The following is a 14298-nucleotide window of genomic DNA, read 5'->3' as shown; positions in this document are numbered from 1 at the left end:
CCTTGCTATGCTCCCATCTTAAACCTTATCTGTTCTCTCCCCTTGCAGAGGAGGTGTGAGGCTGAAGTGTATAGAATTACACTAACTAGACTGACAGAGGTAGACAGACAGGGTGAAAAAAAATAAAAACATACAAATATACTCACAAAACAATAGAGTGGAACACGGGAAGGTATACATAATTAAAAAAAAAAAAAAAAAAATAGACAACACCCGCTTAATTAACTATACAGACTATTATGGTAAAATAACAAAACTTTACCTTTCTCCTATTTAGAGACATTGATTCTGGGTTCTAACTTTTTTTTTTTCAATAAAGGTAAAACTTTATTCTCTACACTTGGAGCTCAATTATATTCCCTCCTTTTTTTATTAGATACAAACACTTTATGATGTAGTAGAGTTACTGTTACTGTTAGGTCAGAAGAACTAAAAGTAACAGTGGAACCCAGAACTTAAAGAGCTGAAGAAACTATATTCAGAGTTTTAACAGTTTTCAGAAAGAGACAGTGTTCACACCTGCTAAATGTCAGCCAAAGCTTTGGACATGCGATACATCTGGGAGATGGTAGTAGATCAATAAATGTGCCATTGTGAACCACTGGAAGGGCTCCCAGTAGGAGCAAAGAGAAGGAAGCACCCATCAGCCTGAATGTGGGGGTTATTCATATAGCAATTACATGGCTGGCAAGCAATAAGTTATACCTTAGAGTACACTTTGTCAAGAGCAGAGCTTAAAGCTTAAAACAGAATTAATCTGGGATATCTAGACTTTCTACTGTGGCCACCAATATTTTAACAATCAGTAGAACGACAATTTTAAATAGGGTATACATTCACAATTTTATAGTATAGATTCACCTTTGAATACAGAAAAGTTCAAAATCTGGTCCTAGTCCATACTTGACCCGCATTGTAGCCCAGAGCTGCATTCACAATTCTGCTGGCTACATAGCTGAAACCTCACATTTCTTGCTTGTTCTTGGTCTCAGTAATTTGTATTCTAAGAAATTTAGCTTTAATAGTTTAATTTTATAGGTTTAACTAAACGGTTTGGTATGTGGCTGGATAGGCTTCTTTACTGTGTTTGATAGGAAGCTGCAGAGTTGTGGATACAGCGCTGTATCATCATAACCGCTGTACCTTAAGATAAGTGGAAGAAAAGTAATGCAGTTTTTATTAAAAATGTAAAGGGTAATTAGATATTGATCAGCTATGTATAGATTAGGCAGGGCCGGACTGGGACCAACATTCAGCCCTGGCATTTGAAGTTACACAGGCTCACTTGTCACATGGTGACTGTATAATATCTTTGTACACTTGTAGGTTACAAGAAGTGAGGGGAGTGTAACACGACTATGTAACATATAATCACAGCTGTATCCAGCATTACAACTCAGTCCTATTTATTGCTTTTAGTTGCAGTACCAAGAAAAGCCGCTGCTTTACCTACATAACTGGATCTCGTAGAAAATGAAGGGATTGAGACGACCAAAAGCTATGGAACCTCATTCTGATGCTCCATAAACGTTGCCTACAGCCACTTTTGGTTCCGCTGCGCAGCAAGGGACCCGGTGACTCTGAAGAGCGGTGACATCAGTAACGTCATCACCACTCTTCAGATATTTCGGGTCTTGCGCTGAGCTCGGCGACTGAAGAGCGGTACTGTTTCTACCATCACCACTCTTCAGAGTCACTGGGTCTCGCCAGGTCTGGGCTCGTAGTGGGGGTGTCTGATAGACACCTCTCCATTACTTACACCAGGGATTGATAGCAATTGACATTACGCAGCTGACATCAACCCTAAAAATCATTACACATACCAGAATTAAATGCTCTGGCGGCTGGGAAAAGCAGTAGAGTTAGCGCTATTCCCAGGCACCAGGAGCTAACTACAACTGTCATCATCCTTACCTTGTCTCCCTGCCAAGCATTTCTGTTGTATTTACATGCACTGATCTCAGGCCGCTAAACGAGTGATCGACAATACTGAAGTCGTTCGCTTGTTTCCCAGCCTCTTTACACCAACTGAGAAAGAATGAAGGGAACAGAACAATCACAATTAGATCAATCTGTCCCCATACAGTATCATCTTATCAGCAGCACATCTACAGTTTACACTGGTGATGTGCTGCTGAGAACAAGGATTTCTGTTCCCACAAACAATCCAATCACTAGATGAATAGGCAGCATTTTGCTTGTTTAGTATAATACACCCCATAGTCCTCCATATAATGTGCACCTCAGTCCCCCGTATAGTATAATACACTCCTCAGTCCTCCATATAGTATAATGCACTCCTCATAGTGCTCCATATAGTATAATGCACTGCCATAGTCATCCATGTGGTGCAATTCACTTCTCAAAGTATAATGCACCCCATAGTTCTTCATATAGTATAATGTATTCCCCATAGTCCTCGATACAGTATAATGCAGCCCACATATAGAATGATGCCATCCCAGAGTATAATGCAGCCCCCTCATAGTATAATGCAGCCCCTGCATATATAATATATGGTAGCCCCCTCACAGAGCATAATACAGCCCCCCATAGAATCTAATGTAGCCCCTCCATAGAATACAACGCAGCCCTTATCATATAGTATAATCCAGCTCCCCATAGAATATAATGTAGCCACCTCAGAGTATGATGCAATCACCCCTCATAGAATGCAATAAATGTAATACATAGGCTGTATTATACTCTATATTAAATGTATTCTACCTCCCCATAGAATATAATGTAGCCCCATAAAAGAGTATGATGCAATCCTCTCTCATAGAATGTAATACAGTCCCCCCCATAGAATGTAATACAGCCTGCCGCAGTCTGCCCGGCACAGCAGGTACGCGATGATATGACGTTATCGTGCACCCGCAGTGTCAGAAGCAGAGAGGGGAATGATGGGAGAGGGAGCGTCAGCAGACGCTCTCTCCTCCATCATTGCATTCAACTATACCGGCGTCATAGACGCCGGTATAGTTGAATGCGGCGGCGCTGGTGGTGGGGAGGAGTCGGTGCTGGCGCTGCTGACAGTGCCACAGCGTGCCCAGATCGAGTGGCCCACTACTGGCACCAGCCCTTCTGGCATTTGCCAGAAGTGCCTGATGGTCAGTCCAGCCGAGGTTAGGTCATCAATACTAGATGTGTGTGGGGGGGGGGGGTCTGACACTTGGCACCATCACTAATCAGCTGTTTGCAGGTCCTGAAGTGGTCAGTGGAAAACTGTACAGAACTGTGGTGTCCAAGCTTTATACACTTCATACTTCCGACCACCATGGGATCTGCAAACTTCTGATTGTTGGGGGATGCCTGGTGTGGACTCTAAGGACAGATCTAAGTCCTGGACAATCCCTTTAAAATTTTGAGAATACAAAATACAGTGCTAAAAAAAATAATATAAAAGGAAACAATGTAACTCCAAGTCATTCACACTTCTGTGAAAGCAACTTGCTAGTTATGAAGCAACACCGATTGTGAATCAATTTCTCCTGCTGTTGTGCAAATGGAACAGACAACAGCTAGAAATTATAGGGAATTAGCAAGAAAACCCCTATAAAGGAGTAGTTCTGCAGGGGGTGACCACAGTCCATTTCTCTGTTCTCAGTTTTGGCTGTTTTGGTCACTTTTGCATTTTATCATTGCTCTCATCCCTAAAGGTACTGTACAGTAGCATAAGGCGGTGTCTACAACTCACAGGAGTTGCTCAGGTGGTGCAGCTCTTCCACAATGGCACATCAATGCAAGCGGTGGAAAGGAGGGTAGATGTATCTGTCAGCACAGTGTCTAAAGCATGGAGCAGATACCAGGAGACAGGCCAGTACAACCGGAGATGTGGAGGGGGCCATAAAAAAGGTAACAACCCAGCAGCAGGACCACTACCTCCTTTGTGCAAGAAGGAGCAGTGCCAGAGACCTGCAAAATGACCTACAGCAGGCCACTAACATCCATGTGCCTGCACGAAATGTCAGAAAGACTCCATGAGGGTGCTATGAGGGTCTGACATCCACAAGTGGGTGTTGTGCTTACAGCACTACACCGTGCAGGGCGACTGGCATCTGCCAGAGATCACCAATATTGGCAGATTCAATATTGGTGCCCTGTGCGCTTCATGAAAGCAGGTTCACATTGAGCAGGTGACAGAGTCTGAAAACACTGTAGAGAATGTTCTGCTGTTTGCAAAATCCTCCAGTATGACTTTTTGGCAGTGGGTCAGTAATGGTGTAGGGAAGCATTTATTTGGAGGACTGCACAGCACTCCATGTGCTAGCCAGAGGTACATTGACTGCCATTAGGTACCAGGATGAGATCCTCAGACCCATTTTCAGAGCACATGCATATGCAGTGAGCCCTGGATTACTTCTGATGCATGACAATGCTAGGCCTCATGTGGCTAAAGTGAGTCAGCAGTTCCTGCATAAAGGCATTGATGCTATAGACTGGCCTGCCCATTCCCCAGACCTGAATCCAAATCGGGCACATTGGGACATCATGTTTTGTTCCATCCACCATCGCCACGTTGCACCGCAGACTGTTCAGGAGTTCACTGATGCTTTAATCCCGGTTAGGGAGCAGATCCCTCAGGAGTACATCCGCCGCCTCATAAGCAGCATGCCCAGACTTTGTAGGGAGGTCATACAGGCACGTGGAGCCCACACATGCTACTAAGCATCATTTCTTTGTCTTGAGGCATTTTCACTGAAGTTGGATTAGCCTGTAATTTGACTTTTCCACTTTGATTTTGAGCATCATTCCAAATTCAGTCGTCCATGGGATATTCATTTTGATTTATATTGATCATTTTTATGTTTTATTGTTCTCACCGCATTATACTATGTAATGAAGATTTGCAATTGAACTATTTCATTCAGAGATATCTAGAATGTGGTATTTTAATGTTCCCTTTATTTGTTTGAGCAGTGTATAAGCTGCCCATATGGCATTTAAAAGTTATAATCTTCCATAATAACTTTGGATTGTATGTCACTGTCAGCTTTTCTGAAAATAAAAGATTATGTATCATTGCAAATCTATCGATCTATTCATAAAAGAAATATCTTGAGAAAAGAAAGTGATTTGAATGAACTTTTTCCCAGATTTGCTATATCGGATTCATTCCGTTTTATACATTTTTTTTCCCCGAGAAGTATACATGTCATTTTGATTACAAGAATTGTTGTTTAGATGTTGCCCTCACTCATCTTGCCATTTTCTTGGTATATCCTTAGTACGTTCGCACTGTACCCACTTAAGCTGCTGTTCCTGTGGGTAGTCAGCCCTGCCCTTCCCTTGCTGTACAAGGCGGGATAGATCAGGTGCAGCTCCAAGGTCAGAGTTTTCAACTCAGAAGTTTCCTGTGCTAGTGGCATCCTGTGACGAAGCCAGGCCTTGTTTGTGGAGGGGGAGACAAGGCCGGAAAACAAGGAAATGCTCCTATCCTGTAGAATCAAAAACCAGGGTGGAGGTGGAGATGCAGAGGGTGGGAATATTCCAGCTCAGTGAACGTTCCATAAATTGTGTATGAGAAGAACTCATTGATAGAAGCTGATGGCAGATAATAACCAGACTGCATCTGTCTCGTCACCTTCTAGTGCTAACTATGATACTGTCACTAGGGAATTTCAAGTCGGCTTACACACAAGTTGCTGGGTAGCAGCAAAAAATAAAAATGTATGAACAGATTGACGCTTATATCATTTTCCTGGCTTGAGATTGATTACTATTTACCAAGCAGGGACATGGAGGTGGTGATAAGGCTTAAGGCCCTCACACTAGACAATTTGACAGCTGACTGAGTCCTCCATACACAAGAACTCGGCTTAGCTGAGCATCAAGAGGCCCCAACACACAATAAGGCATGTCCAGACACCTCTGGTAGTGGCTCATCTCATGTAGGGACTAAAGATCAGCAATGCTGAAATCCAACACAACCCAATCCTTTATTCCCCTGACAATTGCTATTGGTGGAGAGTCAGGAGGCCCCTATACACATTAGGCTATGTTCACATGTCCAGTAATGATCAGTTAGAACGGATCCAGCAGCAATCTTTTTCTTTTTTTTCTAACATTGAAGCCTTTGGAAACCTGATCCGTTAGTAATCAGTTTTTCTTTCATTTGTAACTAATCTGTTTTTCGCTTACAATTGGTTATTTGAAAGCTGACTAAAGCTGTGTGCGCACAACTTTTTTGCCAAGGGGTTACTGCTAGATACTTTCCAACTGACCACCACTACAGAACTATGTGAACATAGCCTTAGATTGTTGGTGGTTTCATTTACTTGACTTATCTAATGTGTATTGGCAACTTTTTCATCCATTTGGACAGAGAGGTCATCAAGTGGATTTTTTTTTACCGCAAATAGTTGACTTAAAAAGTACAAAGTTACCCCCACAAATGACTAAGCGACAATGTCCAAGTATACCCCATACTACTTGTTCTTTGGAGAGACATTCCGTAGGAAGACAATGCTTTTCATAAAGTTCTAATTTAAACATGAGCATATACTTCGTATACACAGTGCTAAAAAAAATCGAAAAACTCTTTAGATTCTTAGTTGCCACCAAACGGTCTCGCATTTTCAGCGGTCTCAGTGTGGTTAGTTACTGCTAGAACCCAACAAGCTGTAACAAAGCTCCATATTTGTTATGTTCAGAGCTCTGTTAACTGTGTGGATTCCAACAATGATCCTTTGTATCACTAAAAACTGAGATCAGCATCCCATCAACAGCATCAGATAAGTCCTAAAAGGCATTTAAAGAAACACTACATCTATCCTCGTCTATGAAGTCTTAACATTTCAAATTGACCAATGTTATAACATTCATCTTCTCATCCACTAATAACCAGACAGCTCTGTCCTGAAGCTTCCATTTATTGCTTGGGACTTTGGTTTAACATAATTAAGCTCATAAAGTCCCATCACAGCAGGAAAAGAGAATTAAGATCACGACTGTTTATTTTAAGGAAATACCAGTACAAGACACTAATGCCTGAATTGAAGCTATGTGCTGCTGTCTTTCTAGCTAACCACCACATAGCTGTGGATAAAGGCCACCCACAGCTGGTGATAGTATTAATAACCTGCTCTGTTCTTACATGTCACAACTGGACAACGGAGGAGACAAGTGTTTGTATTACAGCTCAGAAACACATGGAATTGTCAGTTTTATACGTGAACATGAGCAGCTATGGTATATAATGGCATCTAAGCTAAAGCATTTTTTTTTCGTTTAATAAAATGAGTCTATTTAATTGCAAGAATGGTATAAAGTTTAACTGCACTTCCAAATTAATCATAATAAGCTGTCATGTGTGTGTACATGGGGAATAACACTATTTCTGACCATTAAATGCATTTTAGTAGCTCCCCTGCACTTACACACAGCAGGTGTAATTTGATCTGCAGACAGATTTGTAGACATTTGAGCAGTTTTTGAAACTGAATGATAAATATATAAGACAAAAAGTGATTGAAAGGTTGGGGAAAGAAGCATTTCTCTAATAAGATATAATATTTTATTTTTAACAGCATTAGGCTTCATCTTGAGCTATGTCGAATTGATGGATGAACACTCTGTAGGAAGATCAATCTTGTGCAAGCCCACCGACCTCCACCATAGTCCTATACGCCATTATCTTGATAGTGTCAAGCTATCGGCCTGCTGGTCTTCCTCATCGCCTTGTTCCTTCTATTCTTCCGACCATGATGTTCTTCCCCAGCGATTGCTGGCTTCGTATGATGTGTCCAAAGTAGGCGAGTCGTAGCTTGGTGATCCTTACTTCAAGTGACATCTCTGGCTTGATTTGTTCCAAAATTGATTTGTTTGTTCTTATTGCCATATATAGTATTGATAACATCTTTTTCCAGCACCAAATTTTGAACGCGTCGATTCTTCTTCTGTCTGGTTTCTTTATTGTCCAGGTTTCGCATCCATCCACAGGTTACCAAAAAAGACAAAATTATATATGAGCCGCGCCTGTCGGCAGTGAAATGTTCCTCGATTTGAAGACCTTGTCCAGTGACTTCATTGTTGATTTGTCCTTAGCTATTCTCCTTTTGACTTCCTTCCATTACTGCATCTTGAGTGATCTATCCAAGTAGGTTGAAGCCCTTTATAACTTCCAACTCAATGACGTATGCTACAAAATATAATAAAAGCTTTCCTGTCTTCGCTTGTACTGTTGATTTATGAAAACAAAAATTATGGTAAGTGTAGTTGCTTTTTAATCTATGGAACCTGGACTAAAAGACAAATTTTGTATATGTAATGAGATTTAATTTCATTTATTTATTTTACAAAATATCCTACTTCAATTTGACGATTTAAAGGGATCAATCCATTAAGATAATCCCTATCCAAATACCATGAGGACATTATATTTGACTGGGGACCCCAATTCTAGTGACCAGGGGAGAAAGCTGCTGCAATGGCATGTCCATTCATTTGGTGCCATCCAAGTGTCTTCTGCAGGAGATATATACCCAACTACAGTTTCCTCTGATAACATCTAGGCGTTTCAACGGATCAGCCGATGCCAGTGGTTTCTCATGGTGAGAACACATTGCCTTTGAGCAGGTTCTAGAGTTGTTGGTCTCAACCATATAAATTGCAAGGATAAGAGATTGGAGATTTACAGTGTCCCCTCAAAATGAGAGTGACTCCTTGCAGTGGCGCTCACTTGATAGAATGGTTTTAATAGGGAATCCAGTTTATATGGCATACAGAAAGTTCTCCAAATCTATAACCCTTATAAGCTGTTATTAGGCATCTGCAATACATTTACCAGGGAGAGATGACTGCAGAAAACTTCAAAAGGGATGTTCTGGTCCGTAACAAACTCGACTGATTTCCAACCACATGTAAAAACGCTAATTTTAAGCTCATAGAACAGCTTCCCTAAAAATGTGGTCATGATCTTGGCAAAACTATAAGACTACATGTGACCTCTCTGTGATCATGGCATTGCCATTACTGTAAGGTGCAGCCCGGCTTTTCGTTTAGCCTTAGTATAGTAAGGCTATTGCAATGTTATTATTCCTGCAATGTCTAATGGGAAACCTGTCAGTTCAGACCATTAACATCAATGTAGGCATGTGTCATTAATTATACCAGTAATTGCCCCTGCTGTTATGGGTTCAAAGGATGTGACAAGCCGATTATTTCCCTGGCTGTGACACAATGGCTGTGACACCACCAGCTTACCTCTATAGTATTCTTAATCCGCTTAGCAGTTAAGTAATTTGGTTTATTTCACATCAGAGCACTGAATGAGATGCATATACTATACTGGATGATCAGGTACAAATTATAAGCTTTTTATTTTTATTTTGGAAACATTACCACTTTTATAGTTTTAGAATATCTTGCTTTTTACTTTTTTGTGCCGCACGGGGTCAGGAGAACACCACTCCCTGGTGCACGGCATATCTGCAAGTAATAGACCATTGGTCGTGGAGTCACTTACGGTAGATAACATAAGTCATTTTTTTGTTCTAGCACAAAACAAAAATTCACTTGTAGGTAAAACTGATAAACAATGTTATGCTAAGTACTACTAGAGGACCTAAAAGTACCGTCACACTGAACGATCTCGTTAACTAAATCGTTCTGTGTGACAGCGACCAACGATCAGGCCCCTGCTGGGAGATCGTTGGTCGCTGGGGAAAGTCCAGCACTTTATTTTGTCGCTGAATTTCCCGCTGACATCGCTGGATCGGCGTGTGTGATGCCGATTCAGCGATGTCGTCACTGGTAACCAGGGTAAACATCGGGTTACTAAGCGCAGGGCCGCGCTTAGTAACCCGATGTTTACCCTGGTTACCATTGTAAATGTAAAAAAAACAAACACTACATACTTACATTCCCGGTGTCTGGTCAGGTCCCTCGCCTTCAGCTTCCCGCACTGACTGGTGAGCGCCAGCCAGCCGTAAAGCAAAGCACAGCGGTGACGTCACCGCTGTACTTTACGGCCGACGCTCAGTCAGTGCTGGAAGCTGAAGGCGAGGGACCTGACCAGACACCGGGAATGTAAGTATGTAGTGTTTGTTTTTTTTACATTTACAACGGTAACCAGGGTAAACATCGGGTTACTAAGCGCGGCCCTGTGCTTAGTAACCCGATGTTTACCCTGGTTACCCGGGGACTTCAGGACCGTTGGTCGCTGGAGAGCTGTTTGTGTGACAGCTCTCCAGCGACCAAACAGCGACACTTCAGAGATAGACATCGCTGTCGGTATCGCTGCAGCGTCGCTTAGTGTGACGGTACCTTTAGAGTGTTTTCCCATTGCGTTCAAGCACCAGTTTGGTGGCCCCGTCATCTGAATATCTGAACCCCCTGCAAACCAGGATTCAAATGCATTTGCCAATGGGTCAATATACCATAAGGCCACGTGCACAAGTTAAATATATGGAGAGTTTTTTTACCACAGTATGGTAAATATGGTGCACCATCTTGGGCGTCAGGTCTGAGCATTGCTACATGAACAGTTTCCTGGAAAGTGGATTGGTCGTTGTGGGCCAGTTGAATGGCGACCAAGATCTCCCGATCTGACCCCCTTCAACTTATCTTTGGGGTCATCTGAAGGCAACGGTCTATACTGTGAAGATACGAGGGGTGCAGCATCTGAAACAATGGATCCTGGAAGCCTGTGCTAGCATTTCTTCTGCGGTGTTGCTATCAGTGTGTCAAGAGGGGGAGAAGAGGGTTGCATTGACAATCCAACACAATGGGCAGCACTTCGAACACATTTTATAAGTGGTCAAACTTGTAAATAACTCATGAAAGAATAAAGTTACGTTAAAACCAAACACACCATTGTTTTTCTTGTGAAATTCTCAATAACTTTAATGTGTCACATGACCCTCTTTCCATTGGAAAAAATAAAGTTGGATCCAAAATGGCCAACTTCAAAATGGCCATCATGGTCACAACCCATCTTGAGAAGTTTTCCCCCTCCCATATACTAATGTGCCACAAACAGGAAGTTGATATCACCAACCATTCCTATTTTATATAGGTGTATCCATATAAATGGCCCACCCTGTATAATAGAAACACATCACTTCTGTATTTATCACCCACTCCTGGTTTTGACTTACACATACTGAGGTAAAAAACTGACCAAATACTCAATGTGTGCATGTGGCCTAATGTTGGCAGAGCAAACTTGCGTTCTGCTGTGCATCATTTTCAGGTGTGTACGCATTCAGGGTGAGTTACACTGGGACATGGACTACATCAGTGTGTCTGTCTCCAGTAGGCGTACACACCAGAAAATGCCAGCACCATTATAGTATATGGCCCCGTCTGCACGTACACCCGAATCTTGCTTTGCAGGTGGTTCAGCCATAACCCCCGACGGGGCCACTGAATGGGTGCCTGAACTCAATGAGAAAGCACTAAGACACAAAGGTTGTGTTTGGTGGATGTATAATCTATGTGTCATGGACCATCCCCTTGGTCCCTGCACTGTATTGTTCTATGTTTTACTTTGTCCTGATCTTTATATGCCAACTACTGCTCTCATAAAAAGTATTAAATGCTAATTTGTTTAAAGGGGTATTCCCATTTCATAAATTATATATTAGGGGACATGTCCCCACTAAATGTTTGCCGGAGTCCAGCCTATGGAACCCTACAGATGCTGACTTTGATTGCGCTACTGTACATAGTCATTCCCTGAACGGTGGTGCCCAAGACAAATGCTGTGCAGGTGAACTGCACCCACCTCTAGCAAGCTGCAGATAAGAGAAAACCATCATGAACCTAGAAGAACCCAAGAGTACACAAGTACTAGTCCACTGGATAATTTAATGATATACCATTAGAACATGCCCTCACTAGATGATCATGGGGGTCCAATCTCTGGGACCCCACACCATCCTGAGAATAGAGAAACTTCAGCACTAATCATACAGTGATCCCATATTCTAGCAATGGGTCAACATTTTGAAGATGACTAACACCAGGTAGGGTGCAATAGCCATTTATCTGGTACGTTGCTATACATGTACTCCCCTTTCATTGCACTATGCACATTATAATATGCTGATACATAGTTGTATCTTTAGGAAAAGTATGATGTAAACATTCCAGGTCACATACTATTGTATATATAGCTGGAATTATAGATATACTGATTGGTTGGTGCCAATTCTATACTAAAATCTTGAAAGTAGGAAACACAATCTTATGCATCCTCTGCCCCCCTACAGATGTTTACATGGTGCTACTTGTCCTAAGCATAGCCCTTTTATTGTATATGCCTGGGGGCACCCAAGTACAGCTAAATAGGAGAATGAAGGACGGGGGGGGGGGGGGGGGGGGGGGGGGGGCGGTGGAGGTACAATGAATTAGCTGCCAAATGGAATAATTAAGATTACTTTCACACTAGCGTCGTACAACGCACATCGCAATGCGTCGTTTTGCAGAAAAAAACCGCATCCTGCAAAGTTGTTTGCAGGATGCGTTTTTTCTCCATAGGCTTGTATTAGCGACGCATTGCAACACGTCGCAACCGTCGTGTTGTGGTGGACCGTCGGCACCAAAAAAAGTTGCTTGTAACGTTTTTTGGTGCGTTGTGTCCGCCATTTCCGACCGCGCATGCGCGGCCGCAACTCCGCCCCCTCCTCCCCGCAACTCACAATGGGGCAGCGGATGCGTTGCAATAACGCATCCGCTGCCCCGGTTGTGCTGCGTTGACACAGGATGCATCGGTACGTCGGCCCGAAGAAGAAGTTGTAGCTTATGAATCACAGCAAACATCACAGAGAACGGTTTCAGGTTTAAATTGCTAAGTCCACGGAGTCCATCATGGCACAACCATATGTCAATTCAACTAACATTGTTACCGGCCCTAATTTTGCAGGTACTGTCTGGAATAAAGTGATTTTCTGTATGGAAAGAAAAAGTGGCTTTTGCATGGTTGACTGAGCGAGTCAATATATACTACAAACTGCACAATATTAATGCTAATAATTTTTTAGACGTTCAGAATTTACGGGGTTACATAGGTAATAATAGTCATACTATAGTTCTGAGTACTTGGTGCAGAAAAAAAAAATCTTTGTATCGGGTTAGCCAGTAGATTGAAAGATATCACAATTTGAGAGTCTTCAGTGGTTGATAGCTGTTAATGGCTAACATACCACTGGGGAGTAGTTGCAGGGAGACTTCCAAGTACACACCTGCATTAAACCAGGTTCCTGACCTATTAGATTTATATGTCCATACACTACAATAAGGTTTATATCGGGGTAGTAAATGGATTCCCTGCATTCAAGACTTACAACAAAATCAAGCAAATTTCCAAATGCTAGAATCAATGGCAAGAGATTAAAATCTAAAAAACTGGAACAGGAGAATTGAATTTCCAGGATGAAGATCTACCCTTCTCCCCATTGAGAACCATCCATGAAAAAGCACTGACCTTTAATCCGCTCCATGTCCTAGCTCAGTGCTGCATTCCCAGGTGTGAGATGGGTCACTGGCCAGCACCAATATGGGGTCACTTAATATTCCCCACTGCTCTTGGCCACAGTGAGTAGATCTCTGCAAACTTGCACTTTTTCTGATGTAAGCTGATGCCTGTTATGTGTTCAGCCTTGGAGCAAAGATCTCCTGGATCAGCTCCTTATCTGATCATTGTGACTGGCCAGAGATCCTCCTCCAGGTCCTGCAGCTGAACATTTCACCCTCCTAATTGTTTCCCTATGAGTCTGATCTGAGCCCTGCTATCTGCCAGAAGTCCTCCTGGATGTGAGCTGCTGGGCTGAGGTAACTGAGTCCTCTCTGGTCTCTGCTTCCACCCCTCCTCTTCTCTCTTGACAAGCAGGCTAAAGTTTGAAGGAACATGTAACGTTTTTGCTGTGTCCTGTCCTGTGTCTCCTCCTCTGCCCCTTAATCAGAGGGTCTTAGTTCTTCCCCACCCCCTCTACTCTATAACCCACACATTGCTGACAAGCTTTTCCAGGGAGGGTCTGCAGTTGAGGAGTGCCCTGCCTCACCCTTCTCCAGGAGAGGGAAAATGTTCCACTCCAAGAGTTTCTCCCATAGGGAGCCTGGAGTTTGCTTTCCAAAAATATACCCCTTGTAACAGTGAATGTGTAGGAAACAGGTGTGCTGCTTCCAATGAAACCATTAACTGCTCCACAGTGAGTTCTCCTAACCCAGGACACAGGATTGATGGCTTGTGCAGTCACACTTTGTCACATTGTTGCAGTCAAATTTTTCATTTCAATATTATTCCTTATGTGTGAATATTATTATTATTATTATTATTATTATTATTGTACA

General features: G+C 42.5%; 1 protein-coding gene across 1 annotated transcript in view; it reads right to left on the bottom strand.

The window, feature by feature from the left end:
• The window catches only part of AFAP1L1 (actin filament associated protein 1 like 1), a 98345-nt gene extending 84348 nt beyond the window's left edge, over positions 1-13997 (bottom strand). The window contains exon 1 of the mRNA XM_069764141.1: positions 13433-13997. Within this exon, the coding sequence (XP_069620242.1) occupies positions 13433-13448 (16 nt within the window). The 5' untranslated portion in view covers positions 13449-13997. The remainder of the gene's footprint in view (positions 1-13432) is intronic.
• Positions 13998-14298: the final 301 nt, after the last annotated feature.

This window comes from Ranitomeya imitator, chromosome 4 (genome assembly GCF_032444005.1).
Source record: "Ranitomeya imitator isolate aRanImi1 chromosome 4, aRanImi1.pri, whole genome shotgun sequence".
Lineage (NCBI taxonomy): Eukaryota > Metazoa > Chordata > Amphibia > Anura > Dendrobatidae > Ranitomeya > Ranitomeya imitator.
This window is presented reverse-complemented; position numbering and strand designations above follow the sequence as displayed.